This window comes from Mobula birostris, chromosome 5 (assembly GCF_030028105.1).
Source record: "Mobula birostris isolate sMobBir1 chromosome 5, sMobBir1.hap1, whole genome shotgun sequence".
Lineage (NCBI taxonomy): Eukaryota > Metazoa > Chordata > Chondrichthyes > Myliobatiformes > Myliobatidae > Mobula > Mobula birostris.
Window position 1 is genome coordinate 180,026,113 of NC_092374.1, and position 15,684 is coordinate 180,041,796.

The following is a 15,684-nucleotide window of genomic DNA, read 5'->3' on the forward strand; positions in this document are numbered from 1 at the left end:
GGTACCATTTCCCAGATGGTAGCAGCTGGAGTAGATTATGCTTGGGGTGACTCGGGTCCCCAATGATCCTTCGGGACCTTCTTACACATCTGTCCTTGTAAATGTCCTGAATCATGGGAAGTTTAGAACTACAGATGTGCTGGACTGTCCGCACCATTATCTGCAGAATCGTGCAATTAAGGGAGGTACAGTTCCTATATCAGGCAGTGATGCAGCCAGTCAGAATGCTCTCAATTGTGCCCTGTAGAAAGTTCTTAGGATATGGGGGGCCACACCAAACTTCATCAACTGTCTGAGGTGAAAAAGGCTCTGTTGTGCCTTTTTCACCACACAGCTGGTATGTACAGACCACATGAAATCCTCGGTGATGTGGATGCCAAGGAACTTAAAAGTGTTTATCCTCTCAACCCCAGATCCGTCTCCATTCCTCCTGTAATCCACAACTAGCTCGTTTGTTTTTGTGACATTGAGGGAGATGTTATTTTCTTGACACCACTGTGTCAGAGCGATGACTTCTTCCCTGTAGGCCACCTCATTATTTGAGATTAGGCCAAACAGTATAATGTTGTCATCAAATTTAATTAGCAGATCAGAGCTGTGGATGGTGACACAGTCATGGGTGTATGGGGAGTAAAGGAGGGGACTCAGTACACAGCCCTGAGGGGCTCCTGTATTGAGAGTCAGAGGGGTGGAGGTGAGGGAGCTCACTCTTACCACCTCCCGGCGATCTGACAGGAAGTCCAGGATCCAGCTGCACAAGGCAGGGTCAAGGCCAAGGTCTCAGCTTCTTGTCAAGCCTGAATGGAATTATGGTATTGAATGCTGACTATAGTCCAAGAACAACATTCTCACATATAAGCATCCTTCTTCTCCAGATGTGTAAGGTCAGTGTGTACAGCAGTGGCTATTGCATTGTCTGTTGATTGGTTGTGTCAGTAGGCAAATTGTAGGTAGTCCAGTCTGGGTGGTAGCAAGCTTCAGATGTAATCAGCCTCTCAGAGCATTTGCTTATTATTGAGGTGAATGCAACAGCATGCCAGTGTTTAGGCATGTTACCTTGGTCTTTTTTGGTACAGGGACAATGGTGGATAATTTGGAGCAGGAGGGCACTCTACACTGGGAGAAGGAGAGATTAAAAATATCAGTAAACACACCTGCTAGTTGTGCTGCGCACATCCTGAATACTCGCCCTGGGATGCCGTCCAGTCCCGCAGCCTTGCAACTGTCCACTTGGAAATGTTGCGCACTCCAGCCTCAGAGATGACCAGGTTGCAGGTTGTAGTTGTGGCTTTCGTCAGAGGCTCAGAGACAGCGACATTGAACCAAGCGTAAAAGCGATTCAGCTCATCTGGGAGAGAGGCTGTGATGTTGGCGGCACACTACATTTGGCATTGAAGTCCGCGATGGTATGCAGCCCTCGACTCAAGTCCCGTGTGCTGTTTGTTGTGAAATTTGACTCAATTTTGTCCCTGTATTGTTGTTTTGCAGCCTTGATAGCTTTGCGTTGATCATAGCTACTTTTCTTGAGCTCCAGCTGACTGCTGGCAATGTCAGCTCTGTGTCGCGCGGTAGGTGCTGCTCCCTCGGAATTGTTAATCCAGGGTTTCTGGTTTGGGAAGACCCTGACTGACTTCTGGGGGACCACAATGTTGATGCACTTCCGAATGAAACACGTGACTCCATCTGTGAACTCGGAGACATCTTCATCACGGGAGACATTCCAGTCGACGTCATCGAAGCAGTCCCGCAGCATGGAGGCCGATTGGTCACACCAACAGTGGACGGTTTTAACTACGTTTTTAACTCTTGTTTCAGCTTCTACCTGTACGTCAGCAACAGCAGGATTGAAGAGCGGGCTGATTTTTCAAAAGCTCAGCAAAGAAGAGCTTTGTAAGAGTTTAGAAAAATAGAGGGCTATGGGTAACCCTAAGTAATTTCTAATGTAAGTACATTGTTCGGCACAGCATTGTGGGCCGATGGGCCTGTATTGTGCCGTAGTTTTTCTGTGTTTCTATGTAAGCGTTGCGGAAGGGAGTGCAACAGAGGTCAAGTCTCTTACCTCCACGAGTGCTCACCTGGATGTGCTGACAAAACTTCGGAGAGACTTTCGTCAGCGACGCTCGATTAAAGTCACTAGTGACGATGAAGGCAGCCTCTGGGTGTGCAGTCCCCAGTGTGCTGATGGTCTTGTACAATTCCTTGAAAGGCAGATCAGTATCAGCCCGCGGTGGAATGTACACCACTGTGATGGTAACAGCCCTGAGCTTCCTTGGTAGCCAGTAGGGTCTGCACAGCAGTACCAGGTATTCCAGTTCTAGGGAACAGAAGGACTTGAGGGCATGCACATTCTGGGGGTTGCACCAAGCATTGTTGACCATGAAGCATACCCCTCCTCCTTTATGTTCCCAGAGAGGTTATTTGACCTGACCGCCCGGAACAGGGAGAACCCAGAGGGCTCGATGGTGTGGTCTGGTATCTCCTCCATCAGCCAGGTCTCCACAAAGCACAAGACGTTGCATTCTTTTGCTTCCTGCTGAAAGGAGATTCTGGCTCTCAGTTCACAAAGCTTGTTGTCCAGGGACTGGACGTTAGCCAGGCGTAGGCTAGGGAGCGGTGGCCGATTTGCATGCTGTCTCAGTCTCATCAGGATGCTGAACCTTTTCCCTCGCTGCCGGTGCTTCTTCCAAGGTAGTGGCAGTGTAAGAGGTGAGTCTCCCACGTGCAAGCAGGGGTTCCCAGCGTAGGAAAGGTGGCGCGTAGTGGGTAAATGCCATCTTCCTGATGTTCAGAAGAGTCAGTCTTATCGCATCGGATGTGACTATCAGCTACTTGAACAGAAAATGCTAAGAAATTTGTCGAAATTAGTAGTATACTGTAGATTTGGAATGGAGCTTGCAACATGGCACCATCTTAATGGAACTGAAACACTTTGCACCAGTCTTCACTATGGAAGACACTTATATCCTGGATCAAACTGTTATATCATTCTCCTGTGGCCTCGGTCTGTACTAACTCTCTAAGCTCACCTTTTTTCCCTCTTTTTTGAGGTACTCGACAAGGTTGTCCTCTTAGTCCTTTATTATTTGATATTGCATTAGAACCTCTTGCAATTGCCATTCGAGAATCTCCAAATATTACTGGGATAACTCGGGGCTTAAAGTCCCATAAAATATCACTCTATGCTGATGACTTACTTTTATGTATTTCTAATCCTCAAAAATCCATCCCTGCTGTTTTAGAGTTATTAGCACAATTTAGTCTCTTTTCAGGTTATAAATTAAATCTTAGTAAGAGTAAACTTTTCCTGATTAATAAACAACTTCCTTTATATCATAACTTTCTGTTTAAATTGATTAATAATTATTTTTCATATCTTGGGATTAAAATTACTTGTAAACACAAAGATTTATTTAAGATTAACTTTTTACCCTTAATTGACCATATTATTCAACTTTCATCTAAATGGTTTCCTTTATATTTAACTTTGATTGGTCGTATTAATGCAGTTAAGATGTTTTTTCTGCCAAAATTTCTATATATATTTCAGGCATTACCGACTTTTGTTCCAAAATCTTTTTTTGATAAAGTTGACTCAAAAATTTCTTCATTTATTTGGCAAAATAAAAACCCGAGACTGGGTAAAATACATTTACAGAAAGCTAAGAGAGATGGAGGTTTAGCATTATCTAACTTTAGATTCTATTATTGGGCAATCAATATTCGACATATGAAATTTTGCTTACTTGACCAGGATATACTATCCATTCCTAAATGGGTAGCATTGGAATTACAATCTGTTCAGGGCTATACACTTGGCTCTATTTTAGGTTCCTCTCTTCCTTTTGATTTGAAATTCCTTAAACAGGTATCTAACCCGATAGTTAAATAAACCTTACGTATTTGGTTCCAATTCAGAAAATTTTTTGATCTTAACCAATTTGGGCTAGCGATTCCTATTTTAGGTAACATATTTTTTCCTCCCTCTTTTATGGATCGTGCTTTTCAAATTTGGAAGACTAAGGGTATTTCACGGTTTTTGGATTTATTTTTAGATGGTTCCCTTATGTCTTTTGAACAATTATCTAATAAATATAATTTATCAAGAATGCATTTTTTTAGATATCTACAAGTTAGAAATTTCCCAAGTACTATACTTTCTTCTTTTCTAATGCTTCCTCCTACATACATTTTAGATACTATAATTAACCTTAATCCATGTCAGAAAGGTGCATCGGCTATGATTTATAATATTATTATGAAACTTAGAAAAGCTCCATTTGATAAGGTTAGGGTAGATTGGGAACAGGAATTGGGGTCTATCATTTCCGTGGATGACTGGGGGCAGATTTTACAATTAGTCAATACTTCCTCTATCTGTGCTAAACATTCCCTAATTCAATTTAAATTTGTTCATAGAGCACATATGTCCAAAGATAAATTAGCTCGCTTTTATTCTCGTATTAATCCTTTTTGTGATAGATGTCCGGGGCAGATAGCCTCTTTAACTCACATGTTCTGGTCTTGTCCTACTCTGGAAACTTTTTGGAGAGACATTTTTAATATTATCTCCAAGGTATTGAATATAGATATCTCTCCTCACCCTATTACTGCTATCTTTGGACTACCTAAAATTTCCAGTAATTTTTCTCCTTCAGCCTGTAGAATGATTGCATTTCTTACTTTAATGGCGAAAAGATGTATCTTACAACATTGGAAAGAGCTTAACGCTCCAACCACCTTTTTTTGGTTTTCTCAGACGATATTATGCTTGAATTTGGAGAAAATTAGAAGCAATCTTTATGATTCCTCACTTAAATTTGAACAGACCTGGAGATCTTTTATTCAATATTTTCATTTAATGTAATTTTTTTTTCTTCTCTTTTTTGCTCCATATTTATATACCCTTCTTGTTTTTTTTTTACTGTTTTTAATGGAGGTCAGGTTTGAGGATGTGATTTTAAGTTCTTTAACTCTATTTGGTTCCAAGTTAGCCCATGGGTTTTTTTTGGGGGTTTTTTTTTTCCCTTTCTCAATTGATATATATATGTAAAAATTAGTATACTATTATGTTACCTTAGTATGTTATGTTTAAATTACATTGTTTGTATCACTTTTTTTTCTGTATTAATATTTCCTGTAATTTTATTATATTCTAACAGTGTATTATTGCCTGTATGGCTTACCCTTTTGTATACTTATTCAATAAAAAGATTTAAAAAGAAACAAAGGAAGACACAAGCAGAGTGCCAGGGGCAGAAGTCAGCATTGTTACCTCGAAGGAAAAGGAGATTGGGAAGCTGAATGGTCTGAAGGTACATAATTCACCTGGACCAGGGTTCTGAAAGAGGTAGCTGAAGAGATTGTAAAGGCATTAGTAATGATCTTTCAAGAATCACTAGATTCTGGAATGGTTCATGAGAACTGGAAAATTGGAAATGTCACTCCACTTTTCAAGAAGGGAGGGAGGCAAAAGGAAGGAAATTCTAGGACTGTTAGCCTGACTTCCATGGTTGGGAAGATGAGGGAGTCTATTATTAAGGATGAGGTTTCGGAGAACTTGGAGGCACGTGATAAAATAGGCCAAAGTCGGCAGGGAAATCTTGCCTGACAAATCTGTTGAAAGTCTTTGAGAAAATAACAAGCAGGAGAACCAGCGAATGTTTTTTGCTTGAATTTTCAGAAGGCCTTTGACAAGGTGCTGCACCTGAGGTTGCTTAACAAGACAAGAGCCCATTGTATTATAGGAAGGGCACTAGCATGGATAGAAGATTGGCTGACTGGCGGCAGGCAAAGTGAAGGAATAAAGGGGCCCTACTCTGGTTGGCCACAGGTGACTAGCGGTGTGCAGCAGGGTTCAGTGTGGGAATACTTTTTATCATGTCGTAGGTCAATGATTTGGATGAAGGAATTCAATTCAATTCAATTCAAGTTTAATTGTCATTTAACCACATATGATTACTCATGAATACAGCCAAGTGAGACAGTGTTACCAGGGGATAAATGTGCAGACGTCCCCACCCACCCAGCCCACTGATATCCTTTGTCGACTGGCCCCTGATGCCAGCTAGGCAACACTGTGACTTTGAGGCCCAGCCCTCACCCTGATGCCTGACTCCCACTAGGAGAATCCATGGCTTTGAGGCCCAGCACAACGCCGAAAGGCCCACAAGCACGTACAGAATATTAGTTAAAAACAGAACCAGACAAATATATATGTATATAGTCCAGACGCCCTCAGTCCATTTTAAATCTTCAGTCACTGCAACTGTGCTACGCCACCCCCAGTAGAGTGCAATGGCTTGGACGGCCCTCTGCTTGCTGCTGAAAAGCAAGTGACCCTGCAGCTTGAGGCTTGAGCCCACTGAGTGCCGCCAAAGCATCTGCAGTCGGCCACAACAGAGCTTGTCTTCCGCCGAGTGAAACCCTGGGAGGATAGCTCCAACTCGGTGCCCCTAGCGAAGCGCAACAGCTTTGTCCCCTCCCTCTGGATGGCTGCAAGCAGGAAATACCGTGGCTTTCAGGCCTAGTCCTCTTTACGAGGCGGCATGCCAGATTAACAGTGTCCAAAGGGGTCTTGCGATCACACGAAAAGTGGCCATGACAACCACTGGCTATTTAACTGCAAACCTCCATTGATTCAGGCAGCAGCATGCTGCAGAGCCCCTTCATTATCTCCGCCGGTGAGCAACTCGCTGATGGTGTAGACCTGCAGTACTTTGAGTTCTTAACGTACAGCAGGATTCTGCGATCCTTAGATGTACATTTTGATGTTGTATTTGACGAATTGACGGCTTTGTGGCCAAGTTTGTGAACAATATGAAGATAGCTGGAGGGGCAGGTAGCACTGAGTAAACAGAATGTATGCAGAAGGACTTAAACAGATTAAGGGAAAGACCAAAGAAATGGCAGATGAAATATAATGTGGGAAAGTAAATGGTCTTACATTTTGCTGGAAGGAATAAAATGCGGACTATTTTCTAAATGGGGATAAATTTCAATAATCAGAGGTACAAGGGGACTTGGGATTCCCTAAGAGTTAACTTGCGGGTTGAGATAGTGATAAGGAAGGCATACGGAATTTTAGCATTCATCTCGAGAAGAGTAGAATACAAAAGCAAAGATATAACGAGGCTTTATAAGGCAATGGTCAGCACTTGGACTATTGTGAGCAGTTTTTGGCCCCCGATCTATGAAGAGATGTGCTGGTATTGGAGAGGGTGCAGAGGAAGTTAACAAGAATGATCCCAGGAATGGAAGGTTGCCATATGGGGAATGTTCGATAGCTCTGGGCCTCAGCACGCTGGGGTTTAGAAGGTTGAAGGGGGATCTTATTGAAGCTGATTGAATATTGAAAGACCCAGATGAACTGGACATGGAGAGGATGTTTCCTTTAGTGGGAGAGCCTAGGACCTGAGAGCTTAACCTCAGAATTGAGGGACGCCCAATTAGAACAGAGATAAGGAAAAATTCCTTTAGCCAGAGGGTGTCAACTCTGTGGAATTCATTGCCACAGACAGCTGTGCAGGCCAAGGTGTTGGGTATATTTAAGGCGGCAGTTGATAGGTCCTTGGTTAATTAGGGTATCAAAGGTTATGGGGAGAAGGCAGGAGAATGGGGTTGTGAAGGATAATAAATCAACCATGATGGAATGGCAGATCAGACTTGATGGGCCAAATGGCCTAATCCTGCTCACCTCAGCATGTTTGATACAGATGGGCGGGTGCACCATCCGGCTTCCTGAAGTGGTTCAAGGAGTCAGCTCAGTCCAGTTTCTCATGGGCAGTTTGGAATGGGTAGCAAACGCCATCCTTGCCACATCACATTACTGAGCAAGTGGTATAGAAATCTGTGTTAACATCTAATAAGCTCAGCTATTATCTTTTAAAGGCACTTGTATGGCGAACCAGTGTACGGGGAGGCTCATATTAGATTTGGAATCATCCACGGTGTTAGCAATAAGACGGAAGTTTGGAGTCTAGGACGAAAATTAACAGTGAGTACATTTCAAGGCTTCTGACATGGGATTTGGGTATCTGGATGTAAAGGTTAATTTTGTTGTAACAGTCGAAGCAGCACTCGAAGTGTTATATGGAGTATAATACTTTGCACGGAGTATAAGAAATAAGGTGGATGATCTTGTTGCACTATTACAGATTGTCAGGTATGATGTGGCCATCACTGAATTGTGGCTGAAGGATGGTTGTGCAAAGTTACATGTTGTGTCGGAGGGATAGGAAGGTAGGCAGAGAGTGGCAGCATGTCTCTGCTGATAAAGAATGACATTAAATCAGTAGAAAGATGTGACATAGGACCAGAAGATGTTGGAACCTTGTGGGTTGGCTTCAGGAACTGCAAGGGTAAAAGGACCTGGATGGCAATTATATACAGGCCTCCCAACAGTAGCTGGGATGTGGGCCCCAGTTTACAATGGGAAATAGAAAAGACATCTCAAAAGGGCAATGTTATGATAGTCATGGGAGATTTCAACATGTAGGTTGATTGGGAGAATCAGGTTGGTAATGGTTCTCAAGAGAGTAAGTTTGTTGAATGCCTTTTGAGTGCAGTTTGTCATTAAGCCTACTGGGGATCAGCTATACTGGATTGGGTGCTATTTAATAAAACAGAGGTGATTAGGAGCTTAAGGCAAAAGAAACTTAGGAGGCAGCAATTTTTAATTATGGTTGAGATTAACTTGTAATTTGATAGGGAGATAGCAATGTGTGATATAGTAGTATTTCAGTGGAAATTATAGTGGTATGAGAGAGGAGCTGGCCAAAGTAAATTGGTAGGAGATGTTGGCAGGGGTGACAGCTGAGCAGCGATGGTGTGAGTTTCTGGAAAAAGTGAAGAAGGTGCAGGATAGATGTATTCCGAAAATGAAGAAATACTCAAGTGACAAAATAGTACAACCGTCACTGACAAGGGAAGTCAAAGCTAATGTAAAAGCAAAACTTTGCGGGAAGCTGGAGGATCGGGAAGCTTTTAAAACCCTACAGAGAAGGGCTAAAAAAACTGCTTAGGAGTGAAAAGGTGAAATATGAAAGCAAGGTGCAAACAACATCAAAGTGGATAGTAAAAGCTTTTCAAGTATGTATGCAAATAAAAGAGGGTTCAGAGTGAATAAGAGACGACTAGAAAATGAGGTCGGAGAAATTATAATCGGGACAAGGAGCTGGCAGATGTACTAAATGAGTGTTTTACATTAGTCTCACTAGCAGTGTGCCAGATGTTGAAGGGTGTGAGAGAAAAGAAGTGAATGCAGTTTCTATTACAAGGGAGAAGGTGCTGAAAAAGCTGTATGACCTAAGGCTACATAAGTAACCTGGACCAGATGAAATGCACCTTAGGGTTCTGAAAGAGCTGGTGGTAGAGATTGTGGAGGCATTAGTAATGATCTTTTAAAAATCATTGGTCTCGGGCATGGTGGCAGAGGACTGGAAAATTGCAAATGTCACTCCACTCTTTTAAAAAAGGAAGAAGGCAGCAGAAAGGAAATTATAGACTAGTTAGCCTGACCTCAGTGGTTGGAGAGATATTGGAGTCAGTTGTTAAGGATGAGGTTATGAGTACGTGTTTGGCTGCCAGTGACTAGTGTTTTTTTATGCTGAATATCACTGATTTAGATGATGAAATAGATGACTTTGTTGCCAAGTTTGCAGATGATATAAAGCTTGGTGGAGGGGCAGGTAGTGCTGAGGAAACAGGCAGGCTGTAGAAGGACTTAGACAGATTAGGAGAATGGGCAAGAAAGTGGCAAATGAAATACAATGTTGGAAAATGCATGGTCATTGGCAGGTGGAATAAATGAGCGGACTATTTTCTAAACAGTGAGAAAATCCAAAAATCTGAGATGCAAAAGGACTTGGGAGTCCTTGTGCAGAACACCCTAAAGGTTAACTTGCAGGTAGAGTTGGTGGTGAGGAAGGTAAATGTAATGTTAGTATTCATTTCAAGAGGTCTAGAATACAAGAGCAGGGATGTGATGTTGAGGCTTTATAAGGCACTGCTGAGGCCTCACCTTGATAATGTGAACAGTTTTGTGCTCCTTATCTTAGGAAAGATGTGCTGGCATTGGAGAAGGCTCAGAGGAGGTTCCAGGAATGAAAGGGTTATCATATGAGGAATATTTCATAACTCTGGGTCTGTACTCCCTGGAATTTAGAAGGATGAGGGAAACTCTTATTGAAAACTTTCGAATGTTGAAAGGTCTAGACAGAGTAGATGTGGAAAGAATGTTTCTTGTGCTGGGGGAGCCAAGGACAAGAGGGCACAGCCTCAGGATAGAAGGGCATCTATTTAACACAGAGATGTGGAGATATTACTTCAGCCAGAGGGTGATGAATTTGTGGAATTTGTTACCACAGGCAGCTGTGGAGGCCATTGTTCGATGTATCTAAGGCAGAGTTTGATTGGACACGGCATCAAAGGTTATAGAGAGAAGTCTGGGAGTGGAACTGAGGAGAGGAAATAAGGATCCTCCATAATTGAATAGCAGAGTGGAGGCGGACACTCAATGGGCTAAATGGCCTAATTCTGCTCCCATGTCTTATGGTCTAATGGCTGTGTCTACAACCCTCTGCAGCTTCTTTTGATCTTGTCCTTGGAGCCTCCATACCTGCCGACAATGCAACCAATCAGAATGATCTCCACCTGTAGAAATTTGTTAGAGTCCGGTGATATACCCAATCTCCTCAAACCCTTAACAAAGTAGAGCTGCTGAAGAGCCTGCTTCATGGTTACATCACTTTGTTGGGCCCAGGATAGATCCTACGAGAGGTTGACTTGAAGCATATTTTGAACAGAGAGCATGGAATCTTACAGCACAAGACTTCAGCTCATGACCAATCTACTCTAAGATCTGCTTTCACTATTCACCATAACTCCAAGTTTGGTGTTATCTGCAAACTTACTAAGCATGCCACCTACACCTGGGGAGGGATTTTTTCAGCTGGAAGATGGTACATCAGCGGAGTCTGTTGACACAGTGTGTTGTGGAGGCCTAACTCTTCCCGCATTGACCTACATTCTTCTTTCATCTCTGTGTCTGTCCAAGAGTCTCTTAAAAGTCCTTATGAGAAATGTACAAGAGGACATGGAGACCATGAGATTATGCCAGGTCTTTAAATGCCCATTTATTCGAAGGTGGGACAGAATTTCAGCTTTGATGTTTGCCTTTACCTGGGAGGTGGCTCCTGAGGTTCGAGAAGTGATCCCAGTGTGGCAGAGCAAGCTCGGTCTATAGAGGGCCTCTGCCTTGTAGATGTTAAGTGTAAGACCAATCTTCTATTGACTCAGTGAACAAGTAGCTTGCAACTCGCCCTCCCCCCCCCCCCGCATGCTATTTCCTGAGTGTGTGCACAGGAAAATGAGAAAATAGCAACAGCAGGAGGCTACTCAGCCCCTCAAGCTTGCCCCATCTTTCTAAAGGTAATCACGGCTCATCGGGCTCAGGTTTCATCTCCTCTTCTGTACCAGTTCTCCACTGACCTCAATCTCCCCCAGTCTTTCAAAAACCACCCACCTCCACTATTCCCTCTTAATAGGACAACCCTCTAATCCCAGGAATTATCCTGGTGAATCTCCTTTAGACTGCCTCCAAGGCTGGTGTATCCGACATTAGGTAAGGGGGCCAAATCCTGTGAAGCTGCTGCAAGCAATGTTTACATAACATAAGGTTATAAGGAATAGGACAAGGAGTGAGCCATCTGGCCAGCCGAGTCTGCTCATCTATTCAATAAATTCATGGCTGATCTGGCTATGGACTCAGCTCTACTTACTGCCTGTTTTCCATAACCCTTAATTCTCCATATTATGCAAAAAATCTTGCTTCAACTGTTCTGTCTTAGATGTGTTCAGTTATAATCCTCGGGATGGTATCCTCACACCATTGGCTCCTCCTTCCCACCTTCCTCACTTGATCCCATGGTCCACCTTGTTTCCTATGAGTTTCCATAATCTTCAGCCCTGTCACCTCCGCCTCTCATCTCCTAGCCTCTGTCACTATCTCCATTCTCCCTTCTCCATCTTCCGATTACCCCACCTTACCTGGATCCACCTCTAGTTCACCAGCTGTCCTCCACCCCTTTTCCTCACTGGCCATCTCCGTCTATCTTTCAGCCCAGGTGAAGATTCTGGGCCTGAAACATTGACTGTCCATTTCCCTCCACGGGTCAAAGGTTTCAAAGGTACATTTAATGTCAGAGAAATGTATACAATATACATCCTGAAATGCTTTTTCTTCGCAACCGTCTACGAAAACAGACGAGTGTCGCCAAAGAATGAATGACAGTTAAGTGTTAGAACCCCACAGCCCACCCTCAGCTCCCCCTCCCACATGTAAGCAGCAGCAAAGGAACAATACCCCCCTCCCTAACCAGCAAAAAAAAACATCAGCACCCACCCCCGAGCACTCAAGCGTGCAGCAAAGCAACAGCAAAGACACAGACTTGCAGTTCCCCAAAGACTACTCTTTCACCTGGTATTCAACATACCATAGGCTCTCTCTCTCCCTAATAAGGGAGAAAGAGGTATCTCTGTTTCACAGTGAGAGGGAGACATAACAAATAACTCACTGGTTTACAATGTTAAAAGTCCATTGCATCGCTTTTTCCATGATCTGTGCCCCAAGATCTCTGGTTTCAGGGCGCACAGCCAGAGATCTTCCATCTCCCACGACACACCGATTTCCTGCCGAGACACCGACCTTCAGTCTGCCCGTCTCCAGAGCCACAAGATCCCGGAACTCCAAAGGCAGGCTAATCTCTTAGGCTGCATCCTTGGCATTGTGAGTATCGGCCAGTCGTGAAACCCCGAGATCTGGTTCCATTCCTGCAAAGAACCAAAGTCAGCGTGTAACTCTAGGTTAGGGTCTTCAAAAGAAACCTGAAAGGGAAAATCAGAGATATTAAGGATGGAAGTAGAGCTGTTTCCCAAGATGCAAGCAAGGAGTCACCGTTAGGCGCCATTGTCTCTTCCTAAGCTCCTCCTTCTGACTCACTAATTTCCTCAAGTAACGTCTGTGGAAGGATGTACACTCAGTAGCCACGTTACTAGGTACCTCCCATACCTGATCAAGTGGCCACTGAGTGTGTGTTTGTGGTCTTCCGTTGTTGTAGCCTGTCCACTTCAAGGTTTGATGTGTTGTGCATCCAGAGATGCCCTTTGGAACGCTGCCATTGTAACGTAAGGCTATTTGAGTTATTTTTGACTTCCTGTTAGCCTGACCCTGTCTGGCCATTCTCCTCTGACCTCTCTCATTAACAAGGCATTTTCACCCACAGAACTGCCTCTCAGTGAATGTTTTTTGCTTTTTGCAAACTCTCTCTGTAAACTCTAGAGATTGTTGTGCGTGAAAACCCCAGGAGATTACAGTTTCTGAGATATTTAAACCACCACATCGGACAATGTTCAAGGTTACTTTGATCACATTTCTTCCTGCATTCTGATATTTGGTCAGAACAACAACTGAACAGAGGAGATGTCAGTTTCTTATGCAGAGAGTGGTGAGTGCGTGGAATGAGTTGCTGGTGACGGTGGTGAAGGCGGATACGATAGGGTCTTTTAAGAGACTCCTGGATAGATACATAGAGCTTAGAAAAATAGAGGGCTGTGGGTAAGCCTAGTAATTTCTAAGGTAAGGACATGTTCGGCACAGCTTTGTGGGCCGAAGGGCCTGTATTGTGCTGTAGGTCTTCTATGTTTCTATCTTTTTCTGTGAACCTCTTGATCATGTCTGCATGCTTTTATGTACTGAGTTGCTGCCACATGATTGGCTGATTAGAGATTTATCTTTACATAATAAAGTGGCCCTGAGTGTATTTCAATTGTCTGATCGTGTGCTTCCTCTTGTATTGAGCTGGGTTACTACCGCAACAGCACATCATCAGCAGAGAACAAGTAAGTCTCCAATTCATTGCTTAGACTAGTAGAGCTGTTACCTTACAGCTCTGGGCAGCCCGAGTTCGATTCCAAAATCCGGCGCTCTGTGTGTGTGTGTGTGTGTGTGTGTGTGTGTGTGTGTGTGTATAGTTTGCACGTTCTCGCTGTGACTACTCCGTTTCCTCCAGGTGTTCCAGTTTCCTCCCATGTACAAAGACGTGGGGTCAGTGAGTGACTGGTCACTGTAAACTGCTGCTGGGTGTGTGGCTGAGTGGTATAATCTAAAAGTGGGGTGGGAGGGGGGCGTTAAGGGAGTGAATGGGAATGTGAGGAGAATAAAATGGGCTTTACATAAGATTATGTAAATAGGTGGTAGAAGCAGAGTCAATGGGCCAAAGGGCCTGTTTTCCTTCTGTATCTCCCTCCAACTTTGTCTTTATCCTCACTTCCAGGTGAGAGCAGGAGTAGCCAATTCGTACCTGGACACGAATGAACTTCTGAGCAAATCTGGCCTGTTGTCCAAGGACGATCTGCTGGGGATGAATCTCTATATGGGAGTGACAGTGGTGGAATCCGGCAGTAAGTATGCTGCCCCAAGGATGAGTGGGGTCAACTGATGTTACAGTCTTTCACAGTGCAAATCATTTCTTCGAGCCCCGAGGTTCAGCTAAGTCTTCCTGGGCTTTCCCTGTGCACCTGGAAGTCAGCTGAAGTGCTTCATTGAAGCAATGAAAAAGAATCACAAGGGATGTGGCACAGCGGCACAGTTATTTGGCAGCCCTCTTGGTCACCAGGGCATGGGTCGGCATGCCTGTTGGTCACCAGGGCACGGGCGCCATGCCTCTTGGTCACCAGGGCACAGGTCGCCATGCCTCTTGGTCACCACGGCACGGGCCGCCATGCCTGTTGGTCACCAGGGCATGGGCCGCCATGCCTGTTGGTCACCAGGGCACGGGTCACCATGTCTCTTGGTCACCAGGGCACAGGTTAATAGCTCACCCCAGAGATAAATCCGAATTGAGATGTTTAACCACTGCCTGCCCTCTCAGTGAGGGCAACAGATCCTGCAAGCCTTGTTGTGGACCCATGAACACAACCTCACTACTTTTTGCTCTCTTTTTGCACTACTTAGCTAATTTAATTGTGTTATTTATTTATATATATATATATATATATATATATTTCCCATTGTAATTCATAGTCTTTTTATGTATTACATTGTACTGCCGCTGCAAAATGAGGAATTTCATGACATGAGATGTCCGTGATAATAAATGTGATTCTGAGGAGGGGAGATTACTCCAGGAGAAGTTGAATGATGGGGCAAACTGACTCCTGGCCCCTCCTTTGCATGACATTGTTTGAAACTAGTGGGGAGGCAGTGACTGACTGTCTGGGACCGAGAGCGTCACACACTCGTGTACTATATCGTCCGACCACCCTGCAGGTGTGCCACACGCTCAATGCTCAGCCAACCAAGTGAATATTTGCACAGATTGTGGTTGTAGTGATAAGAATTTAGAGTGCCGGGCGGTCGCGATGATGGGGTGGGGGGCTGGGGGGTGGTGGTGTTGAAGAGGGGAGGGTCAGGGTAAGGGGATGTACTGATGGGCAGTGACAGTGACGGGTGGGTTGCAGAGATGAGGGTAATCTCGGTAGGGGGACGCAGTTACAGTCATGGGGGTTCATGGCATTAGGGTAAGTGTTACAGCAATGGGAGTGTCATAGCACTGGGCTGAGGTGGTTTGTGGCACTGTATTGGGATTGCGGGAATGCATAGTTACAGAGACACATTATCACAATGAC

At 44.1% G+C, this 15,684-nt stretch overlaps 1 protein-coding gene across 1 annotated transcript in view; it reads left to right on the top strand.

The window, feature by feature from the left end:
• Window positions 1-15,684, top strand: part of LOC140198092 (complement C4-A-like) — a 145,562-nt gene that overhangs the window by 20,740 nt on the left and 109,138 nt on the right. The window contains exons 8-9 of the mRNA XM_072258982.1: window positions 7,888-7,993; window positions 14,331-14,457. Of these exons, the coding sequence (XP_072115083.1) occupies window positions 7,888-7,993; window positions 14,331-14,457 (233 nt within the window). The remainder of the gene's footprint in view (window positions 1-7,887; window positions 7,994-14,330; window positions 14,458-15,684) is intronic.